This window comes from Dendrobates tinctorius, unplaced genomic scaffold (genome assembly GCF_039654945.1).
Source record: "Dendrobates tinctorius isolate UK_male_01 unplaced genomic scaffold, ASM3965494v1 ptg000159l, whole genome shotgun sequence".
Taxonomy (NCBI): domain Eukaryota; kingdom Metazoa; phylum Chordata; class Amphibia; order Anura; family Dendrobatidae; genus Dendrobates; species Dendrobates tinctorius.
In genome coordinates, this window is record NW_027361826.1 from 10,640,581 (window position 1) to 10,663,967 (window position 23,387).

Genomic DNA, 23,387 nt, shown 5'->3' on the forward strand with positions numbered 1-23,387 from the left:
ACAATACAAAGAAAAAGCGCAAAAATATTGAGCTTGGGTTTAAGTTGGTATACTGGCAGCATATAAACGCATGTTCACCTTGGTCAGTAGAGAGACAAAATCTACAAGAAAGAAAATGAGCATATGCCCTGCTGTAACTAAATAAAATAAGTAAAAAAGCAAAAGTGCAGTTAAGTAACATAGCGTTCTATATGTACGAGTGTACATTGGTCGTCCATGGGCAGAGGGTAGTCCGCTTCTGCCAGGTAATTCTAATGGAGGCTCATCTCTCCTAAAAACAGAATGGATAAGATGTTGAAATTGAACTGCCCTATTCTTGTCTCCTCTGATATCACTTGGTAGGGAGACCCCCACACATATAAAATACTTAATGCATTCAGTTGATATCTACAGGATGGGCTTGACCGGCTTTTTTTTTTTCTGGGCATGTGCACCTTAAAGGGCATGCCCACATTTTAACAAATGTATGATTTTGTGGCACTTAGTAATTTTGTAGTAGTACAGCCCTCCTCACAGACGGCTCTAATGTCCACATAACACCCGCTGATGGAGGTCTGGTCAGCAAATGCAGGAGGAGAATAATACTCGCCTTATATACTAGGAAGTGCCTCAAAATCATGTCCTCAACACCGTTAAAATGAAGATAAAGTGGTCAACCTCTTTTAAGAAATGGTGTGAACTATATGACCATAGTTGATTTTCTCCTAGTAGGTATCCTTCTACCTCTGGCTGGTAATGAACACTAAAATTACTGGTACTTTTTAATACCAAAAACGGGCAATGTTCCATGTGGAAGGTTTGGCGTAGGGCGGCGCATGTAATGCATTGACCGCTGTTACAAGCAAGGATGTTATTCCGGCTCAGACACTAGGGTCAGTGTTTCTATTTCTGGGTGTTCTTGGGGGGATATCTGCTGACTGCCTTCCACTCCTGGGTGCTGGAGGTTTCCTGTGTCTGAATTCGCTGTCGTGCCCCCACCTACTGTCATGAGGGTTATGGGAGTCCCTTGGGATTACTTCATGTGCAGACATTGTACTTAAAGTATTGGCTGCAGAACGAGGACAAGCAGTGTAAAGACGGCTCAGACCTGACATAAGCAGGTACTTGGCTCATCCTTTCCTACGTAACAGCATACTCTGCTTGGCTTAGTACAAACAGTTCCTCCCGTTCTAGCACATACTGCTGACAGAAGAAGGTAAGGACTCCCTGCACCTCCCACATTGTCTTTTGCTGGGTTTTGCTAAGCCTGAGGGTCAGGCCTTTGCCTAGCCGATGCTGATCTGTTCGCATAGTTTTACTTCAGAAGTGCAGGTAACTGACCTTTCGTCACACGGCTAAACCTGGACTTCTATGTCCCTCTGTTAAGATCCATTACAGTTTTTAATTTAAAAATTATGGTTACAACATTACATATAACATTACATTCTGGCAGCAAAAAAGGCAAATGCAATTCTAGGATGTATTAACAGAAGCATACAGTCTAGATCACATGAAGTCATTATTGCCCTCTACTCCTCTTTGGTCAGACCTCATCTGGAATATTGTGTCCAGTTTTGGGCACCACATTTTAAAAAAGACATCAACAAACTGGAGCAAGTTCAGAAAAGAGCGACCAGAATGGTGACCGGTCTGCAAACAATGTCCTATGACGAAAGGTTGCAGGATTTGGGAATGTTTAGCTTGCAGAAGAGAAGACTGAGAGGAGACTTAATAGCTGTCTACAAATATCTAAAGGGCTGTCACATTGTAGAAGGATCATCTTTATTCTCATTTGCACAAGGAAAGACTAGAAGCAATGGGAGGAGACAGATTAGATATTAGAAAGCACTTTTTGACAGAGTGATCAATGAGTGGAACAGGCTGCCACAAGAAGTGGTGAGTTCTCCTTCAATGGAAGTCTTCAAACAGAGGCTGGACAGACATCTGTCTGGGATGATTTAGTGAATCCTGCTTTGAGCAGGGGGTTGGACTAGATGGCCCAGGAGGTCCCGTCCAACGCTACCATTTTATGATTCAAAGCTATAGGGAGAGCGAGTCACCTGGTGTCTATTCACACGTGGTTGGTAGTCTGCTACATTTTTGCCTCTCCAATCTTGCATTTACAGCACAGAAGCCATTAATATTTGTAAGTGTCAAGATTAGATAAGTTGATTTATACTGTAGTTCAGCTGTGAGTTTTTTGTTGACCGGCATTCAAGCCTTACATCACCAAGCACAATGCCAAGTGATGGATGGAGTGGTGTAAAGGAGCTAGCACTGGACTCTGGAGAAGTGGAAATGTGTACTGAAGAGGGATGGATCACACATCTCTATCTGTCATCTAGGTTTGGTGAATGCTGGGAGAACGTTACCTGCCTGACTGCATTGTGCCAACTGTAAATTTTGGCGGAGGAGGAGGGGTTGTTTTTCAGGATGATTCCAGTTTTGGGGGAACTCTCTGGGGAAGGCCCTTTTCTATTCTAGCATGGCTGTGATAACGCAAGGTCCATAAAGGCGTGGATGGGCACGTATGGTGTGGAAGAACTTGACTGGTCTGCACGGAGCACTGACCTCAACACCATCAAACACTCTTCAGGATGACGATGCTAATTTTAATTTATATAGTGACAACATATTCCATAGAAATGTACAATGCGGATCAGACATTACAGACAGGGTTGCCAACTGGAGTTTATATTTTTCCTGGACAGCTTATCACAAAATCACATCAAACAATATTTTTTATGAACACATTGGAAAACCATTAAACGACTGATTAGAAGTGATCCAGGTTTACAGCCCATAATTCTGATACGAAGACTTCAGCTGCATTCACTGCAAAATGATGAATCAAAATAATCTGTATAAGTTTCTTCAGTCTCAAAAAAAAAATCAGGGCTGCCTTAAATTTTTTTTTTTTTCTTTTTTCTTTAGAGATTGTCAAAAAAAAAGCCCAATTTTTACAGCCGATCTTTGCAACTTTTGGATGGTTGGCAATCCTGGTTAGAGCAAGACATACTGTAATTCAACAATTCATATTAGAGGCTCGAGGACCCTGTTTTCTGCCAAAAATGTGAGGAACTAGAGGAGACACTTGAGGTGAATGGTCTGGCCACGTTTTATAGTAACGGCTAGGATGAACTAGAATGGAGCTTGTGAGCTCAGCCTCGCCTCCATCTTACCGGGTCTGACCTCACAAATGCTCTTGTGGATGAAGGGGCAAACATTCCCCTAGACTCTGAAATCTTGTAAAAAGAACCTTTTGAGAAGATTGGAAGGTGTTGTGTTCTCAAAGGGGGGGATGAACTTCATAGATACCGATGGATCACGAATGAGAGGTCCTAAAAGCCCCTGTAGGTGTAATGTGTACGTGTCTCAATGCTCTTTTGTCCACAAAGCTTCGCTGTTGGCTGAACACACTTTTAGATGATTTTTGCACAGAGAAATGCACTTGGCCAAGGGTTCATGTTTACTCAACATGGGAGAGGCGGACGAGCTGCTGCCAGTGTTTCCCAGTGCAAAATATATAGTATGTTGCAACATGCCCAATCTTCATCGGGCGGGGGGCGGCCACGTAATTCCCATATTGCATATATGGCATTGGTGGATCCTGCTGATGCTAACGGGGGGCTTTCCCCTTTTTAGAAAAGTGCACTCCGAACGATTCCAGTAATGTAAAATAACTAGCTGCAGCTCACGTAACCCCTGCAGCTAGTCACTGATCTTTGTGGGTCTACATCAGCGGAGATCAGTGATTGGCTGCAGCGGTGACGTGAGATGTCATCCCCCCCAGCTAAAATGCAGAGGATGGAGTAGCGACAGGCGCTGGACCTGGGGAGGGTTAGCGTATGATCTTTCGATGTGCCATTATTGGACTTGGTGTTTTTGTTTTTTTGGTCTCATTTGTATTTTTGTTTTTCTTTAAAGGCTTATTTAGAGATCAGCGCTTGCTTGTGCTTTTTTCCCGGACAGAAAACACACGTTATACTCTATGGAGACTTGTTCCACTCTGCAGTCTGGCGGACAGGACTTGACCACTCAAGTCAGCAGAAAATGGACGGCGCATGGATGCCATTTCTAAGGACCAATTTGCCATGAGGCGCCCAATATATGATAGCGGTGACACTCGTTTGCTTTGGTTGTACATGTAACCGCTGTGTAATAGGAAGGATATCCCCAGTATTCCCCAGAGCTCAGGAGCTGATTTCTGTGCCGCGGAGAAGGGAAACAGGATGTTTCTCGCCATATAGAGAGCGTGGAAAGGGGGGACAGCTGCAGTGTAAGGGGTCCTTGCTGGGGGCTCTGCAGCTGCTCATAAAGCCATGTTGGCTGCGGCCTGGGCTTAGCAATGGGTTAAGTCACTGCACTGTTTATGGATTGTGAGGGAGCAGGGAAGGATGGAGACATGAGGGATCTGTGAGCAGCTCCCTGCCCCCTCTGGCTCTCTTCCCCGCTGTGACTGCCCCCATCTGCTGGGCCGGCCCACAGCTTCTGCTTTATCTCTGATTAGACATGCAAAGCAGTATCACCCAAGGGCCATAGGAAATCCAGCCAGGGACCTCTGCTTGTTTCCTTAGATTTGTCTCATTTGGGCCATGTATTGTGGATTTCTGTCTGGATCCTTCCATCTCCATTCTCACATTCCGTGATCTCCCATGATGGCACACGAGTGTTACATTTACTTATTCATCTGTGTTCCTGCATTGGTAGATTTCTTCTCCTTATGTTCCTTTACCTCCGTTGTATCCGCATTTGGATTTAAGATGTTATATTTTTTGTGATATTTTCTGATTTATCCTCAATTATTTTAAACACGTCTGAAGCCTGTGTAGTTCTAACAAGTGACGGAGGCTAACAAGTGTGACCGTGGTTAATGACGCACATTAGTGTCAATTAAAGGGAATCTGTCACCAAGTTTTTGCCATCTATAATCAGCATAATGTAGAGGCACAGACCCAGATTCCAGCAATGTTTCACTTACTGGGCTTTGCCTTACACTAGGTTCACATTAGCGTTTGAGTCCGCAGCGTATAATCTGCAAACGCATGCCAAAACGCATGTTTAGGCAGCATTATTTTATGCGCATCATCTTACGCACGACAGATAAAACACTGTATGCATGCGTTTGTATGCGTTTTTGCATGCGTTGGCATTTATGCGCATGCGTTCGATATGACATCAGGCAAAAATGGGCGTGTCATGGGATTTCTATTTATATTTTGAACCCATGCGTACACATGTCCTTGCGTTCCCATACACAGTAATGCGTATTTTTGACGCCTCAAAAAATGCAATATGTTGCGTTCTCCGGACCCCACCGCACATCGCAAAACGACGCATGTAAACTCATGCCCCTGCATACACCATGTTAAAGATATCAGACCTTCGTCTGATGAAGGTACGCCTAAACGCACGTCGGGGCTGGCACATCCTGGGGACAGAAGCAGCTGAAAGGTATCTACACTGTCCACAATTTTTGTGAATCTTTATTTATTATTTTATGCTATCAGCGCTGAATTATTACATTATTGCGGCACATTGCACTTTATTTGTGGCAGCTTATTTATTATCAATTATTTTAGCACTCTGTTTGTGCTTTCACATATATGTGGAATTTTTTGCACATGTTTTTGTTTACAACATTGTGGCACATTGCACTTTATTTGTGGTATCATATTTATTATTAATTATTTTGTCTATATATATATATATATATATATATATATATATATATATATATATATATATATATATATATATATATATATATATATATATATATATATATATATAATACACAGTTCCTTTTTTGCTTGCACTCATTATATGTTGTTTGCACTTAAATATATTATTAGCACCAGCATTTTTTATATATGCTTTTATATATATTATAATTTTTCTATTTTTCACTTTACATTGTGTGATATCATTGCAGGTGCATTTAATTGAGTGACTATTGCTGTCCCCAGGCTGTGCCTTCATTTTGGCATTGGCCTCCCCTTATTATTAATTTTAAACATATATACATATATACATTTTTGTTGGATATCTAATAAAATAAAATATTTTCTATCATTGGACATTATTCTCGGTTTTTCGTTTGTTTTAAGTGCACACGTAGCAGAAAATTTCTGCTTAGAAACCTGATTCCCTTCCCAGAAACCCGCTCCTTTTTTGTCTTCGCGTTTTCCGCGTGTTTTCGTCGCGGTTTTTGCGCGGTTTTAATGCGTTTTTTTCCTGCGCATTTTCAAAACACATTGAACTAGCCAGAAACGCGGAAAAACCCGTAAAATTAATGAGCATGCTGCGTTTTTACCGCGGTGCGTTTTTTCACGGTAAAAAATGCATCAATATGCACAAAGTGCAAAATGCATAGAAATTAATGGGAAGCTTATTTTTAGCGGTTTTATAGCGGTTTTATTGGCAAAACCGCTAAAAATGCAGCTAAAAAAACGCTGTGTGTGAACACAGCATAACAGTGATCGTCTACAGGTATATTGAATTGAGGATGAGACTTATGAATGGAAATCAGATGTTCAATAATAGTCAGTAGAGGAAAGTCAGATCAGGGCAGCAGAACACAGGTGGTGGTATAAGAGTCAAGGAGCCGAAGACACAAGAAGCCGATTGAACAGTGGATGCAGAGTTTGTTTGTAGTGTCTGAATTGATCGTCTGGTTAACAATCTCGCCTTTTGATCTTTGGTTTGTATTGGAAGTGGTAATCCTCATCCTTTTGTCTAAAAGGTATATTGGTGCTCCTTGGAGGTCCCTTTTTGAAGGACCCTATCTGTACTGTCTGGAAGCCCCCAATATATGCTTCACCTACTACAGTCTTTCACAGCTAAATTAAATTTTGCGGAGTTGGAGATTCCTAAACATTGTTCTTGATTGCTTTGTTAGAGTAAGCATTTGCTAACATTGAGTACGTTACTTTCTTTCATTTATACACCAATCTGTAAGCCCACACAAGCTAGGAACATTGCGCTCGATCCTGTCTTTTCAAGATGTGGCACAAAGAAATATGGGCCATGCTTGTAGGATAGGTGGCATTAGATGGGACTTGTTTCTTAAACACTTTTAAAACAATGTGTCTGCGAATTGGGCAACGTTTTTCCTCGCTGTGGCCACAAGAATACAAGCCCTTCTCCTGATGGGACGTTGCCAGGTCTTCTCAAGAGCATGGACTTCTCCACAAGTCATAGCCTGACTTGCAAAGCAAAATCACAAGCGTACTTATCACTACAGTAAGTGACATAATAGGGAGTCTCGATGGCATCCTTTTAAAGGGCTTGTCTAGTTTTGAAAATTGGATAATCTGAATTACTAACAGAAGATCCTCCATTCAGAATCTTCAACTGTTGTGCAGATTAGTTGTCACTCTGGAGGACCTGTCCTAACGACTGGCAACGTAACTTCTTAAGGGCCCGTTACACATAGCGATATCGCTAGCAATATCGCTGTAACGTCACTGGTTTTGTGATGTAGCAGCGATATTGCTAGCGATATCGCTACATGTGATACTTGCCTCTGACCGGCTCCCCCGCTGGTTATCGCTGATCGCGCGAGAATGTCCTGGACCATTTCTCGTCGGGCGCTTCCTGTGGCGCCGATGAGCGACGCGTGGACGCAGGCGGGAGGACGTCATGATCGCCGCGACTGACAGGTAAGTAGCGACCCCCGACCGCTGCTATGTCGCTGGTGAGATCTGCCTGTGTGGCAGCTCACTAGCGACCACTTAGCGATGCACCAGCGATCCATATCGTTGTTGGGATCGCTGGTGCATCGATTAGTGTAACGGTACCCTTAAAGGTATTTTCCACCAATTGATCTTGAACTGATAGGTCATCAATATCAGATTGGTGGGAGTTTGACACCAAGCACCCCACCAAATCTGTTTACATCAGTCCCTGCTAAAGCTGAGAGCAACTGTTCATAATAGGAGCTGATCAGCAGTACCCAGGAGTGGCCACTAAACGTGTTGGCGCTCTTGTGTTCCACTCCGTATACGGTTTACCGCCGGCCTCTGCGGGGGCTGCAAACAGCTGATTGGTGATGGTGCCGGATGTCGGACCCTTCCCATCCAGTACCGAACATGGATAGGTTTTCCTCTCCAACCCTGCAACACACCACAAGTGTCATTCCTTCCTTAATTAAGTGCTTAAGCTTATTCAGACATTAGTTTTTTAGTTATGAGAATATCGATCTGATTTTCATTAGTATGTTTTTGTTTTTTTTTTGTTTTTTTTTTTTGTTTTTTTTTAATTGGTGTCTTCAGTTTGGTCAGTGTTGGCTTTTAAAGGGAACCTGTCATCAGAAAAAATGCAGACATGGAGGTTAATCTGCAGGCTAATGGTGTTATTAACCTGCCCAGCTCCCGCACTTAGCTGAATACCGCAGGGAGAAAATGAACTTTATTCCCCCCCCTGGCAGAGTTCGGGCTCCCGTCATGGAGGCGGCACCGGTTCAGACACCGCTCCGAGAATACCGAACAGCGTTTCATCAGTTAATTTTTCTTCCCCTTCAGAAAAACAACCCGAAGGTTTCTCAACATCCTCAAATAGTTTGTGGAAAAACGAACAGCGCAAAGATAGCATCTGAATGTCAGATTCCCCCCCCCCCCCACTGACTCATAGACTTGCATTGGCGAGATTGATCCAAGATTCTGACAAGTCGACAAGTCTCCGTTATTTTATGTAGTCAACAAAGATACACGGACATATGAGTAGTGCCATAGACTATAACAGATACGAACTTTATCCCTAAAAAAACGTGGATAGAGATCGAACGAAAAAACCTGACGTCCGAATGAGTCCTAAGAAGACTTGATTTGTCGTCCTCCTGTGATGACTAATCTACAGCAGCAGCCAGAGGGATGTCAGTCGTGGTGGAAAAACCCTGATCCAAGCACCTCACCACTGGTCACATGATATATATCATTCATGTGACCACTGCAGACAATCACTGACTTCAGTGTTCACATGAATGCGGAGGCCACTGCTTGACTGCAACACTCATGGTCCATGACCATCTACAGGACTGTCAGGGATCGCTGGAGTAGAAAGGGATTTGAAAGAGAAGGTATATCCCTTTTTTGGTTATAATGTTGGGATAATTTCATAAAATCATGGAAAATCATAGGTCGGTGGGAGGGCACTCTGCTTATTTCATCCAAATAGCGTCCAGAAAATTCGGTCTATAATGCCAACATTCTGTGACGTCCTACCTGACATAGAGGAGTGGATCCGGTGCTCCGACATTCTGAACCATTTTGAAGCCTCTTTTATGAAGGGTTCTCGGTGAAAGTAAAAGCTCGATTTGCATGAAGGAAAGGTAGACGGGGTACTTTGTATCATTGTCGGATCTGTGTGGACAAGTTTTATGATGTGATGTACACAGCAGGAGACATTTGTTTGCTTCTCATGTTTCCACAGGTGCAAATATTGCCACCGGCGAGGAGGTCGCCATTAAGCTGGAATGTGTGAAGACAAAGCACCCTCAGCTGCATATTGAGAGCAAATTTTACAAGATGATGCAAGGGGGAGGTGAGAACTAGTAGGGTCCTGTGGCTTCAGCATTACCCATGGAGGCTACGAGTTTTCTAAATCCTAAAGAAATTGCCTTAGAAGTAAAAGATGAAATGTAAGGTAGACCGCGATTACTGTTTTGCTTGATTTGATATCTCCTAATCCCAGAGTACAACCGTCTTCTGTGGCGGCCACATAGCTAGTGCTCACATCTACGTCCCACCTACGTCAGGCCTTGGAGGTCAGCTTCTGATGACAATCTGCTTTTGTCTCTTTACATTACCGTCTTATTTGACAGTGGGAATTCCTTCTATCAAGTGGTGTGGAGCCGAGGGAGATTACAACGTGATGGTGATGGAATTGCTTGGCCCTAGCCTAGAAGACCTTTTTAATTTTTGTTCTCGTAAGTTCAGCCTGAAGACGGTGCTCCTCCTGGCGGATCAGATGGTAATTATGATGCTCTATGATGGATGAATTGATATGATCAATGTGTCACTATCTTTTATTTTATGAAGCTGATACATGATCATGATCATCTGAGGGGCGCCCGCTCTAAATACAGTCTTTGGAGTCTGCAAAAGTAATTTTCCACTTGCCATCTTCATGGATCCTGCAATGTCTACTCCATGGTCCAGAAATGACAACGTCCCCATTTCCCAGTCTTAAAACTGCTAGTCTGGAATGGGCTGCAGCAGCCAGGTGACATCAGATGCTTAACTCGCTGACCGCTGCAGCCAATCCCAAGCTCTGATGGTTCTCTGATAGGGGAACAGTGATGTCTTCGTTTCAGGTGCCGGAGTCGCCTTTGCAAAAACCTTGAATGATGGTAGATGATGATGGTAGATGACCTATTGTGTAGATCAGATTATATGTTAAATGTATTTGAAAAGAAAATCTATTCTTCCATATCCTTGTCTAATATTTTAGGAAAAATCAGAAATATTGCAGTTTTCATACTTGCATCTACTGATTGTTTTGAAGCTACAACAAATTGCTGATCAAGTAACACATCCCTGGCATTGGGGGGGTCTACCCCTGCATTATGCTGCTCTCAAATTAAAAAAATAATCTGCTGACAGATTGAATGTAAAGGTGTTTTCTCAAGTTGGTGTCTTCAGGAGTACGCTGCTCCCGGCCTCAGTGGGAGGGATGACTGGCACGCTCATGGAGACTGTTTGGACCAGCAGCATGGTCGTGCCGCTGATCCAAGCTGTGCTCTCTTCTGTTCTAGCATTCATTGACCCAGCCTGCTTCAGAGTGGGCTCCTTTGAGTAGGTGAGCGGCCACGCATGGACTGCAGTGACAGCTATCCCCGACATCAAGAAGTAAACTATAACATTAGAAATGCCTCTGTACTTGAAAACGGAGAGGATTTTTTAATAGGGTGTAAACTGCTAAGCTGCTTGTTTTTACGAGTACTCTTCAATTTTACCTATTAATAAACTCAAGACAAATCCTTTAAATGTTGCTGTTAATCTGAGTCACGGGCTGGAGTATAGGAGACCATAGTATGTCCTACAATGCAGTAAATGCAACAAAGGATCGCAGGTCTAAGTCCCTTAAGCCTTCGTTCCCACCATGAGTATTTAGTTATTTAGTGAGTTTTTGATTTTGCAGAATTTCAGCCCCTATTATGTAAATTAGGTTACTCTGTTTTTTCTTTACTTTTAGTGCAGTTTTTTTTACCAGCGTTTTTATTGCATTTTTGATGCTGCGGGTTTTTGTCTCGGTGTGTCATGTTTTAACTAAAGCTGCTTTGCTTGATACTTACTGGTATTTGGCTTTGACCAAATTTTATTGATAGTCATATGCAGATTACATATGCTTTTAGCGCAATTCCACAGCGGAAACGCGCGTTTACCTGCGGATTTTCCGCATTTAATGTGAGTCTATGGGGAAAATCTGCACGTAACACTCAATGTAACCGCAGGAGAAATTGTCATGTTGTGGATTTGAAACATGCACCACAGGTCAGTTTACACTGCTTTAAAAGAAAAAAACAGTGGCCATGAGATTTCTATAAATCCCATACAATTTGGGACTGTAGGTTGCTGTGATTTTTTTCTTTTTTTTCTTTTTTTTTTTTTTCACGCCGTGAAAAACTCTTGGGAGCGTAGCATAAGGGGAATAACGAAAAGCAGTTTACAAAAAAAATTATAACTATAAAAAAGAGAAGTTTGAATCTTTCAACTCTGCAAGAAAAATATCAAAATATAAAATTGTTTTCTGTTGAACGCTGTAAAGCAAATATCGAAATGCCAGAATTGCCATTTTTCAGTAGCTACACCTCCCCTCCCCCCAAAAAAACGAAATAAAGCAACACAGTGATCAAAATATCGTATGTAACCCAAAATGGCACAAAAAAAAAGTTAACTGCACACAAAAAAGTCCTCATACAGCTTCAACAGACGAAAAAGTTGCAGTTTTTTTCCACTGCTATGTCAATGCAAAAATAGTCATGCAATGACAAAAAAAAATTTATTTGGTCACAGGAGGGAGGTGTTAATTTTAAATCTGCAAGGTGCGTGCCGTATAGGTCTTGCATCTTTAAGTGGCAACTTACGACTTTTTTCTTCATGTATTACAGATAAGTCGCATTGAGTACATTCATTCCAAGAACTTTATTCATCGGGATGTTAAACCAGACAACTTTCTGATGGGACTTGGAAAGAAGGGAAATTTGGTGTACATCATTGATTTCGGCCTTGCCAAAAAATACCGTGATGCTCGGACGCATCAGCACATACCCTACCGAGAAAACAAGAACCTGACCGGAACGGCAAGATATGCCTCTATAAATACGCATCTGGGCATAGGTGGGTGATGGATGGAATATATATCTGTCATATATTTGTGTCCTGGCAAGACATTCCATCTTCTCTGTACTTTATATTGCACTCACCACTTTTGACAGCTCTATGAAAAACACAAATGGCGCCATGGTTCCTTGAAGGAGTTGTCCACTACCTGTACAACCCATTTTTAAATAAAGTAGTCCCTCTTGTAAAGTAAAAATAAGATATTCACCTCCCACACCAGTTCTGTTCCAGAAATGTTGGCGCCTTTCCCCCGGGGCTCACTTGACATTGTCATGTGATCCCTGCAGTCACCTGGCAGCCACTATTGGGCCCCTGCATACAGACTACTTCCATAAGTGAGAGCAGCTCAATAGTGATTGCTGATTGGCTGCAGGGTTCACATGACAATGTAATGAGAGCCCTAGGAGATCGGACGTCGCTATTTTTATTTTACACAGAGACTGCTTTATTTAAAGAAGTTCTCCAGGTAGTGGTCCATTTTTCAGTTCTGTGCTTTTTTTTTTTTTTTTTTTTCCCCCTCTACTTCTTCCATGATATATAAACTTTTTTTTTTTTCCATTGCCAAATCTCACAAAAAAACAAACCCTCATGTGGCTGAATTGTAGTTTTTAACGGCACCACTCATTTTTCCATATGTGCTGAAAAAGGGGGAAAAAGAATTCATTGTGCTGTTGATTTTTAGGTCTTGTTTTTACAACGACCCATTTGCAGTGTAAATGACCTGTTAAACTTTTTTATAGCGGTCAGTACAGTTATGGTGATGCCAAATGTATAGAAGGGCTTGTTTGCTTTTACTACTTGCAAATAGGACTGGGCAAACCTAGGGATGTCCGGGTTCTGCCAAATATTTTAAAGCAGACAGCTGTCTGCTTTAGGTTGGCCCTTTGTGTAAAAAAAAAAAAAGAGAAAAAAAAGGCACCCTATGCTGGTTTTTTAAATTCATTTATTTAAATAATTAAAATTAAAAAAAAATGCATGGGGACCCCTCTATGTTTGACAATCATCCAAGATGATGCTTGGGGCTGCAGCCAGCAGCTGTCTGTTTTTCCTGCGCTGGTTGTCAAAAATAGAAGGGACCGCATGTCTTATTTATTGCACAGACGCCAGGTAGTGAATACGCGAATCATCGCACACCTGCTTTCGCTGCTATCTGGGTTGCTCATCACTACTTGAAAACAAAAAATAAAATGACTTGCAAAAGCTTTGGCTGTAGTTCCCATATTCTAAGAGCTGTAAGTTTTGTGAGTGTTTTTGTTTTTTTTATCAATGAGTTGTGTTATTTTTTGAGGGATGAGCTGTAGTTTTTATTGGCACCATATATTTTTTTTCTTGGGGTGGTGAGGTGAATAAATAATGCAATCCTGTGATTTAATTTTTATTTTTCGTTTCAGCATGGGATACTTTATTTTGAAATTTTATTAATTTGGCTTGACTTGAGTATACAGCCATACCAAATATTCAATTATTTTTTATATTTTGCTATTTGTGTAGGGGGTAAAAAAAAAGCATGATTTGAACTTGGCTAAATTGTTGCTTTCAGAGTTGGCATGGGAGCTTGCGCCAGATATGCCACATGCACATCCACCAGGCGTGTGCGACAGGTGTCACCAAGAGTTTATAGGGATTCGGGGAACTGTCCTGAAGACTTCATTAAGCAGAATATTCACATTATCTGTTAGAAGTAAAATGAGAATTATTCCAAATTTTTCTCAGACGCATTTCTTATTGTCGAATTATTATGTGATCGGATCGGTCTCCAGATTTCACAATACAGTCTGGAAACTTTATTATAATAGTCTTCCTGATGAGGCTGGTGTACTTCTAAAATCTGTCCAGAATCCACCTCTGTTTTACTAGCTTGTCTATATGCCATTACTAAGCAAGATTCCATAGCTCTTTTATGACTGATTTCTGAAAGGTAACTTCTTGTTGGCCTCCCTTTTTCCTTGTAGAACAAAGTCGCAGGGATGACTTGGAGAGTTTGGGATATGTTCTTATGTACTTTAACCTCGGGTCGCTGCCCTGGCAGGGATTGAAAGCTGCCACCAAACGGCAAAAATATGAGCGTATCAGTGAGAAGAAAATGTCAACCCCTATTGAGGTCCTCTGCAAAGGCTACCCCTGTAAGTGTTACCTATGGCTGAGCCATAAAATAATGACTTGTAACCATTTTCTAAGTTGTGATGTTAGTTGTCTGGGGAGCCAGTCGCTTACTTAGGGCTCGCTCACACGTATAACACGGCCAAGTGCTATCTGATGTTTTACAGGAGAGCACTTGGGCCGGTGTTATACTGTGGAGCAGATCGGTGATTTTCTCATACCGATTCGGCATGACAAAACCATCTCTGCATACTGTGAGTGCATCCGAGAATCTGATCACGCACTCCCATACATGAGTGTACGCTCTCAGACAATGGAAAAGATGGAGAAATTAAGTTCTCCATCTTCTCTGCACCTGAGCTGCGATTCTCTCATGCAAGAGAATGTGATCACAGTACTATGACACTCTGATCAATCTCTGACCGTGTGACCCCCAGCCTTAAATTATATATCTGCTAATGCAGGTGTATTAATAATTTGCTAAAGTTATTTGTGTATTTATGAAATTTAACATAACCGAGAAAATTGCATAAGAATTCATTAAGAAATTACGTAAGAATTACATCTTGCGCAGAGCTAGATCCTTGGGTAGCAATATGCAGACATTGAGTTGTTGCAAGTGTTAACAGAGCGATCATGCCCCCTTCTGGCTCCGTCACTTATTGCATCCCTGTGGCTACATTTCAGGATCACATTATTGCAGATGAAGTGTGTGCACAAGAAAAATAAAATAATTTTATTCCCATACAATGGATGAAAAGCAACAAATTGTGTTATTTGACCTGCAGGGCTGTAAATCAACGTTGACAGTCCTCCAAAGTGTTAAAAAAAGGACTTTTTTTTTTTTTTTTTTTTGCTTTTCGTGGCAGTTTCATTGCACCAAATTAATTTGTACATGTTCTAGTTTAAGTGTTTGCAAATGACATGCTATTTAAAGAGGAGCTGCCACAAAGTCAAAAGTGGCTAGTTTTTGCTCCTTTTTTTATTCCTGCTGCTCCCCATGTCCCTGAGTATTGTGTTTTGATGTGCTTGTTTTTTTTTTTTAAATGTACTATAGAGTTCCAGAGATAAAAGACTTTAGTGCAAATGAGTGTGGTTTTTACTGAGGGCGGGACTTGCATGCTCCTCTAGGGTGGAGCTCATTTGATCCTCTGGGGCATGACTTTACGTGTCACTTTATTACCGTATTACCTTGTGAGCAACACCACCTTGATAAAGACCATAAAATTAGCACTGAGGAAAAAAAAACCTGTCTCTGGAACTGTATACCAGCTTTAAAAAAAAAAAAGAACAAACAAAAAAAATCCGCCAGAATACTTGGGGAGCAGTGGGAATAAAAGAGCAAACACTGACTGTCGTTGATGATATGGGGTCCTCCTGTGTTTTTTATAATGGAAGAAAAAGTTTTGCACGCCACATCCTATTTTTTATGGTGGGCAGATTATGGTCCCCACACACGTAAGATGGTTCTGCCCGACTCCTCCATACACAGGAAAGCTTGGCCGAGCCTTCCTGTGGTCTGTATGGTGGAGACACTGCGAGGCTCCTCTGGCGACGACTTATCTGTCGGAGAACAGAAGGATCGGCTGTTGAAAATGTAACATGGGATACATCTCTAATGTACATCTTCTTGTATAAGGGAAGAGACCCGACAGACCCGCATCAGGCGATATTCGACTGTTCAGCCAAGTCTAGTGTTTGGTGGCCTTTAAGATGGAAGAAAGAAGGATTGGGCATGTTGAATATCAGAGCCGAATAATCTTTGTTTTCAGGAAGATGAGTCACGGAGCTGGTTTGATCCCATCTCCTGTTTGAAAATGCATGCACAGCAGCATGTCACTTCTTTGTGCGGATTCCGCTGTGGTTTGGCACCTGCTTCATGATAGGTGTCAAACTGCAGTGGAAAAACTGCAGATAAACCGCACGTCTTTTGACCTGCAGTTTTACCTGCGGATTTAGGAAAATTTGTGCGGAAAATTCCGCAGCAGAATCCACGGAGTGTGCACACACCCTACAGGAAATCTGTCATTTTAATCATTGAGATCTTTGTTGTTTTTTTTGCAGGTATGAGTCCAGTGGGCGGTCCTATCAGTGATTTGACAATCTTCCTTGTACTGTGCATGCAGATATACAGTGGGGCAAAAAAGTATTTAGTCAGTCAGCAATAGTGCAAGTTCCACCACTTAAAAAGATGAGAGGCGTCTGTAATTTACATCATAGGTACACCTCAACTATGGGAGACAAACTGAGAAAAAAAAATCCAGAAAATCACATTGTCTGTTTTTTTTTTTTTTTTTTCATTTTATTTGCATATTATGGTGGAAAATAAGTATTTGGTCAGAAGCAAGCAATCAAGATTTCTGGCTCTCACAGACCTGTAACTTCTTCTTTAAGAGTCTCCTCTTTCCTCCACTCATTACCTGTAGTAATGGCACCTGTTTAAACTTGTTATCAGTATAAAAAGACACCTGTGCACACCCTCAAACAGTCTGACTCCAAACTCCACTATGGTGAAGACCAAAGAGCTGTCAAAGGACACCAGAAACAAAATTGTAGCCCTGCACCAGGCTGGGAAGACTGAATCTGCAATAGCCAACCAGCTTGGAGTGAAGAAATCAACTGTGGGAGCAATAATTAGAAAATGGAAGACATACAAGACCACTGATAATCTCCCTCGATCTGGTGCTCCACGCAAAATCCCACCCCGTGGGGTCAGAATGATCACAAGAACGGTGAGCAAAAATCCCAGAACCACGCGGGGGGACCTAGTGAATGAACTGCAGAGAGCTGGGACCAATGTAACAAGGCCTACCATAAGTAACACACTACGCCACCATGGACTCAGATCCTGCAGTGCCAGACGTGTCCCACTGCTTAAGCCTGTACATGTCCGGGCCCGTCTGAAGTTTGCTAGAGAGCATTTGGATGATCCAGAGGAGTTTTGGGAGAATGTCCTATGGTCTGATGAAACCAAACTGGAACTGTTTGGTAGAAACACAACTTGTCGTGTTTGGAGGAAAAAGAATACTGAGTTGCATCCATCAAACACCATACCTACTTTAAAGCATGGTGGTGGAAACATCATGCTTTGGGGCTGTTTCTCTGCAAAGGGGCCAGGACGACTGATCCGGGTACATGAAAGAATGAATGGGGCCATGTATCGTGAGATTTTGAGTGCAAACCTCCTTCCATCTGCAAGGGCATTGAAGATGAAACGTGGCTGGGTCTTTCAACATGACAATGATCCAAAGCACACCGCCAGGGCAACGAAGGAGTGGCTTCGTAAGAAGCATTTCAAGGTCCTGGCGTGGCCTAGCCAGTCTCCAGATCTCAACCCTATAGAAAACCTTTGGAGGGAGTTGAAAGTCCGTGTTGCCAAGCGAAAAGCCAAAAACATCACTGCTCTAGAGGAGATCTGCATGGAGGAATGGGCCAACATACCAACAACAGTGTGTGGCAACCTTGTGAAGACTTACAGAAAAGTTTGACCTCTGTCATTGCCAACAAAGGATATATCACAAAGTATTGAGATGAAATTTTGTTTCTGACCAAATACTTATTTTCCACCATAATATGCAAATAAAATGAAAAAAAAAACAGACAATGTGATTTTCTGGATTTTTTTTTCTCAGCTTGTCTCCCATAGTTGAGGTCTACCTATGATGTAAATTACAGACGCCTCTCATCTTTTTAAGTGGTGGAACTTGCACTATTGCTGACTGACTAAATACTTTTTTGCCCCACTGTAACTGGCAACCGGTAAAATGACCGCCCACTGGACTCCTGCATGCAAGTGTCAAGGATTTCAATGTATAAAAAAAACAGATTATACTGAATCTTTTCCAACAAAGCTATATATCCTCCTCAGCTTCTCCTCTATACTGTCCACAGATCAAACTGCAGGTACAACGTGACAGATTCACTTTAAGGCTCTGCATGCTTTTTCCCTTGTGTGTAGGTGGAGGCTGCCTCCATCACTTACTGGAGACTGTAAAAATCTCTGTTTGCTCACATTTATTTCAACTGTCATGTTATGTGCACCCTGCTATCCTGACTGTATGGGAATATAAGAGATGTACGAGTCCGACGAAGGGGCACAGTATGGGCTCCCTGTCCCACTGTCAGATGCCAAATGATCCGATTTGCTTCTAGGAAGAACCTCAATGTGTATGGTGCCGTATGAAGTCTTGTAGTGTGGTGGTGCAGGGATACAGTGTGCCTCTGTATGCACCATTACCAAATATTTAGGGGGTAAGATGGCGACATAAATTATTAAAGATGATTGAGCCAGGGTTTCTGCTGTTCTTTTAGCGGAGTTCTCCACATATCTGAATTTCTGTCGTTCCCTCCGATTTGATGACAAACCAGACTATTCGTACCTGAGGCAGCTCTTCCGTAACCTCTTCCATCGACAAGGCTTTTCATACGACTACGTGTTCGACTGGAACATGCTCAAATTTGTGAGTATTTTTTAACTCTGTTTTCTTAATTCTATGAATACTCGTTTTTATGATCAGATACACATGTAAGCTCAGTGTTTCATTAGTTATTTAGCAAGTGTACGTTTTGTTACCAACCTTCTGCAGTTTGCTAATAAAGTGCAATATCCGGGATTACAATTTGTAAAGTGATGCAGCCGAGAACCACAAAAAAATAAATATTTGCTTTTCTATTCATAAAACTAATTCAGTTGTGTTTGATTTGTAGGGTGCAGCTCGGAATCCAGAAGATATGGACAGGGAAAGAAGGGAACATGATCGAGAAGAGAGAATGGGGCAGCTTAGAGGATCCGCCACTCGGGCGCTCCCTCCGGGCCCTCCTGCGGGTGCTGCCCCTAATCGGTTAAGGAATGGAGGCGACCCTGTAGCCTCCACACCAGCCTCAAGGATTCAGCAGAGCGGTCAGTACTTGCCAGATACACCTGCTTGCTCTGCATTATTAAGAACCATCTAAAATGTTTGGTTTTTTTTTCTCCTAGAGACTAACCAATCCCAACAATATTACCTAGGGTCCTGTAGAGCTGTTGTATCTAGATATGACTGTACTTGGTGAAAGACTTTAGGCTGTGTACCCACGTAAGCATTTTTTTCACGTTTTTTAAGCGTTTTTACCGGCAAAAACGCTTAACCGCTTACAAGAAGCATCCCATTCATTTTAATGAATTCCGCACTTTTTGTGTATATTGATGCATTTTTTCCGCAAAAAAAGCATCGCAGTAATAAACGCAGCATGCTCACTAGTTTCATGGAAAAATCCGCATTTCTAACTATATTGTGTGAGCAGGAGGATGCTCCTGTAAAAACCGCGCAAAAAAACGCACGGTTTTCCTGGGAAGGAGTTCGTTTTTCTGCATACGTGGGTGCATAGCCTGAATGTCCCCATCCGTGTTAGAGTTCTTTGTCACCTTAATAAAGAAGTACTCTTCTTAAAGGGGTTGTCCACTTCTAGGACAACCCCTTCTCACTCTGAATGTTGGCCTGCGTTAACATAAAAACACCTATACTTTCCTTCTGTGCCAACGCCATGCCAGCGGTGTCTGCACTTGTGCTTCCAGGGCTCACGTGAGGCTGTTACATCACGCAAAAGCCCTACATCAATCAGCGCTGGCGTCCCTGTCCCCATCTTCGGACACATAGGTAATCAAGAGGGAGTCGGGGCTGTGACTGAACGCTCATTTCCTCTTGACTACTTATACATCGGAACGCGGGTAGATTGATGCCAGCGTTGATTGGGTGCAGGGCTCGCGTGACAAAACATAACCTCATGTGAGCCATGGGTCTGCGAGTGCCAACACTGCTGGCACGGGAGGTGAGTATAGGTGATTTTATTTTGATGAAACAGGGATTTTTGTTAGTACTCACCGTAAAATCCTTTTCTCCGAGACGCTCATTGGGGGACACAGAGACTGTGGGTGTGTGCTACTGCCGTCTGGAGGCCGACACTAAGTATACAAAAAAACAAGTTAGCTCCTCCTCCGCCGCATACACCCTCGCCCCGATAGCGGGCGGAAACCAGTTTAGTGCCAAAGCAGTCGGAAAAGCTGACAGCAATTTAGCTCTACCGCAAAAAATCATATGTCTGAAAAAAAGGACCACCCTACAAATAAGGGTTTATACCCATCAAAAATAAACAAAAGCCAACTGGCTATCAGGGTGGGTGCTGTGTCCCCCAATGAGCGTCTCGGAGAAAAGGAATTTACGGTGAGTACTCACAAAAATACCTGTTTTCTCCTTCGCCTCATTGGGGGACACAGACTGTGGGACGTCCCAAAGCAGTCCCTGGGTGGGAGCAACTTATCAATCTACACCGCATGCCTACCTGTTCAAAGGTGTGCCACTGCTGCCTGGAGAATCCTCCTACCCAGGCTCGCATCCGACGAAGCCTGCGTATGTACGTTGTAATGTTTAGCGAACGTGTGCAGGCTTGACCACGTTGCCGCCTTGCATACCTGCTCTGCCGAAGCCTGATGCCGAAGCGCCCAAGAGGCGCCCACTGCCAGAGTCGAGTGCGCCCTTATTCCAGGTGGAACTGGCGTTCCTCTAATACGGTAAGCCTCTTGAATAGTAAGACGAATCCATCTGGCTATGGTCAACCGTGAGGCCGCGAGCCCCTTCCTGCGCCCTTCAGGGATCACAAACAACGAATCTGTTTGGCGAAAAAGCGCTGTCCTCGACACATACCTCCTGAGGGCCCTCACCAGGTCCAGCGTGTGGAGCGCCTTCTCAACTCTATGTACTGGAGCTGGACAAAATGAAGGCAAAACGATGTCCTCATTAATATGGAACGAGGACACCACCTTCGGCAGGAACGGCGGACGTGGTCTCAAGACTACTTTATCCTTAAAAAAGGTCAGAAACGGGGCTCTACAGGATAGGGCTGCCAGCTCCGAGACCCGCCTAATAGAGGTTTATTGCTACCAAAAACTCGACCTTCCTGGTAAGGTATGGCAATCCGACCTCCTGCAATGGCTCAAAAGGAGCTTCCTGCAGGGCCCCCAGCACCAGATTAAGGACCCATGCGTCTACGGGAGCTGTAAAGGGAGGCACTAGATTCGAGACTCCCTGAATGAAAGTCTTGACCTGCATAATACTAGCGATCTTTCGCTGGAACAAAACGGACAAGGCCGAGATCTGTCTCCTCAGGGAACTCGGAGCCAAACCTGCCTCCAGGCCTGACTGCAGAAAGGCCAGAATGTTGGGAACCGAGAAGGCCAAAGGCGCAACCCCGTGCTCTCGACACCAGAGAAAGAAAACCTTCCCAGTACCATGATAGATTCTCGCCGAGGCCGGCTTCCTGGCGTTAATCATCGTGGCTACCACCTCACGCCCAAACCCCGCCTGGGTCAGGACCCAGGACTCAACGGCCATGCCGTCAAACACAGGGCCCCTAAGTTCGGGTAGTAGATCGGCCCCTGGGACAGTAAGTCTGGCCGTTCCGGTAGACGCCATGGCACGTCTGCGAGGAGCTGTACTAGATCCGCGTACCAGGCTCGACGGGGCCAGTCTGGGGCCAGCAGAATTGCTGGAACCCTCTCCCTCTTGATCTTCCTCGGGAGAAGAGGCAGAGGGGGAAAAAGGTACGGGAGCCGAAACTGGCTCCATGGAAGAACCAATGCATCCGCTGCAATCGCTCGCGGGTCCTGAGACCGGGCAACAAACCTGTCTAACTTGGCGTTCTCTCTGGAAGCCATCAGATCCACCTCCGGAGTTCCCCACCGCTGGCAAATCTGCCGGAAAACCTTGGGGTGCAGGGACCATTCTCCGGCCGCGACCCCCTGCCGACTCAGGAAATCTGCTGCCCAATTTTCCACGCCTGGTATATGGACCGCTGAAATTACTAAGTGGTGCCTCTCGGCCCAACGAAGTACGTGTTCTATCTCGCGCATGGCTGCCCTGCTGCGCGTGCCTCCCTGGTGATTCACATACGCCACTGCCGTGGCGTTGTCTGACTGGACCCGGACTGGGCGACCCACTAGCCAGTGCTGAAAATGCTGCAACGCCAACCGCACTGCTCGAATCTCCAACAAGTTGATCGGCAGAAGGGCCTCCTGGGGAGACCACTGCCCCTGAGCTGTGTGATGACGAAACACTGCTCCCCAACCGAGAAGACTCGCGTCGGTTGTGACCACCAACCACTGATCTGGAGGAAAGGGTTTCCCCTGAAGGAGAGAGGAGTCGCGCGTCCACCATTGCAGTGCCCGCGTCCACCATTGCAGTGCCTGCCGGACCTGAAAGGACAACCTGCACTGATGATCCAGGGAGAAAGGACTCCTGTCCCATGCTGCCAAAAGAGCATGCTGCAGGGGGTGAAGATGAAACTGCGCAAACGGGATTGCTTCTATTGCTGCTACCATCCTTCCTAGCACCCTCATCCCAAATCGAATCGTGTGAGGGCCTGGCCGCTGAAGACTCCGAACCCCTCGCCGGAGCGCCTGGGCCTTGTCTCGAGGGAGAATTACCAACCCTTGGGAAGTGTCGAAAATCATCCCCAGGAATGGAATCCTCTGAGCCGGGGTAAGACATGACTTCTTCCCATTGACTAACCATCCCAGGCGGGATAGGGTATCCAGCGTAATGCCGACATTCTCCTCGCACGCCTGAAAAGACGATCCTTTCACTAACAGGTCGTCCAAGTATGGCAGCACTAATATGCCCCGAGAATGAAGAATGGCCATAACGACCGCCATCACTTTCGTGAAAACCCTGGGTGCCGTGGCCAACCCGAACGGCAGAGCCACAAACTGGAACTGCCGGCCATTTATCGCAAAACGATGGAACTTCTGATGCGGAGGAAAAATAGGGATGTGCAGGTAGGCATCCTGGACATCGATTGAGGCCAAATACTCTCCCTGCTCCATGGCCGATATCACTGACCGGAGGGATTCCATCCGAAAGTGCCTGACCTTGATGAACCTGTTTTGGAGCTTTAGGTCCAAAACCGGTCTTACTGTTCCATCCTTCTTGG

The 23,387-nt window shown here is 43.9% G+C and overlaps 1 protein-coding gene across 1 annotated transcript in view; it reads left to right on the forward strand.

Annotated features, from left to right (window-relative positions):
• Window positions 1-23,387, forward strand: part of CSNK1E (casein kinase 1 epsilon) — a 70,543-nt gene that overhangs the window by 36,675 nt on the left and 10,481 nt on the right. Inside the window, exons 3-8 of the mRNA XM_073549507.1 lie at window positions 9,412-9,522; window positions 9,803-9,951; window positions 12,092-12,320; window positions 14,276-14,446; window positions 18,735-18,883; window positions 19,131-19,323. Of these exons, the coding sequence (XP_073405608.1) occupies window positions 9,412-9,522; window positions 9,803-9,951; window positions 12,092-12,320; window positions 14,276-14,446; window positions 18,735-18,883; window positions 19,131-19,323 (1,002 nt within the window). The remainder of the gene's footprint in view (window positions 1-9,411; window positions 9,523-9,802; window positions 9,952-12,091; window positions 12,321-14,275; window positions 14,447-18,734; window positions 18,884-19,130; window positions 19,324-23,387) is intronic.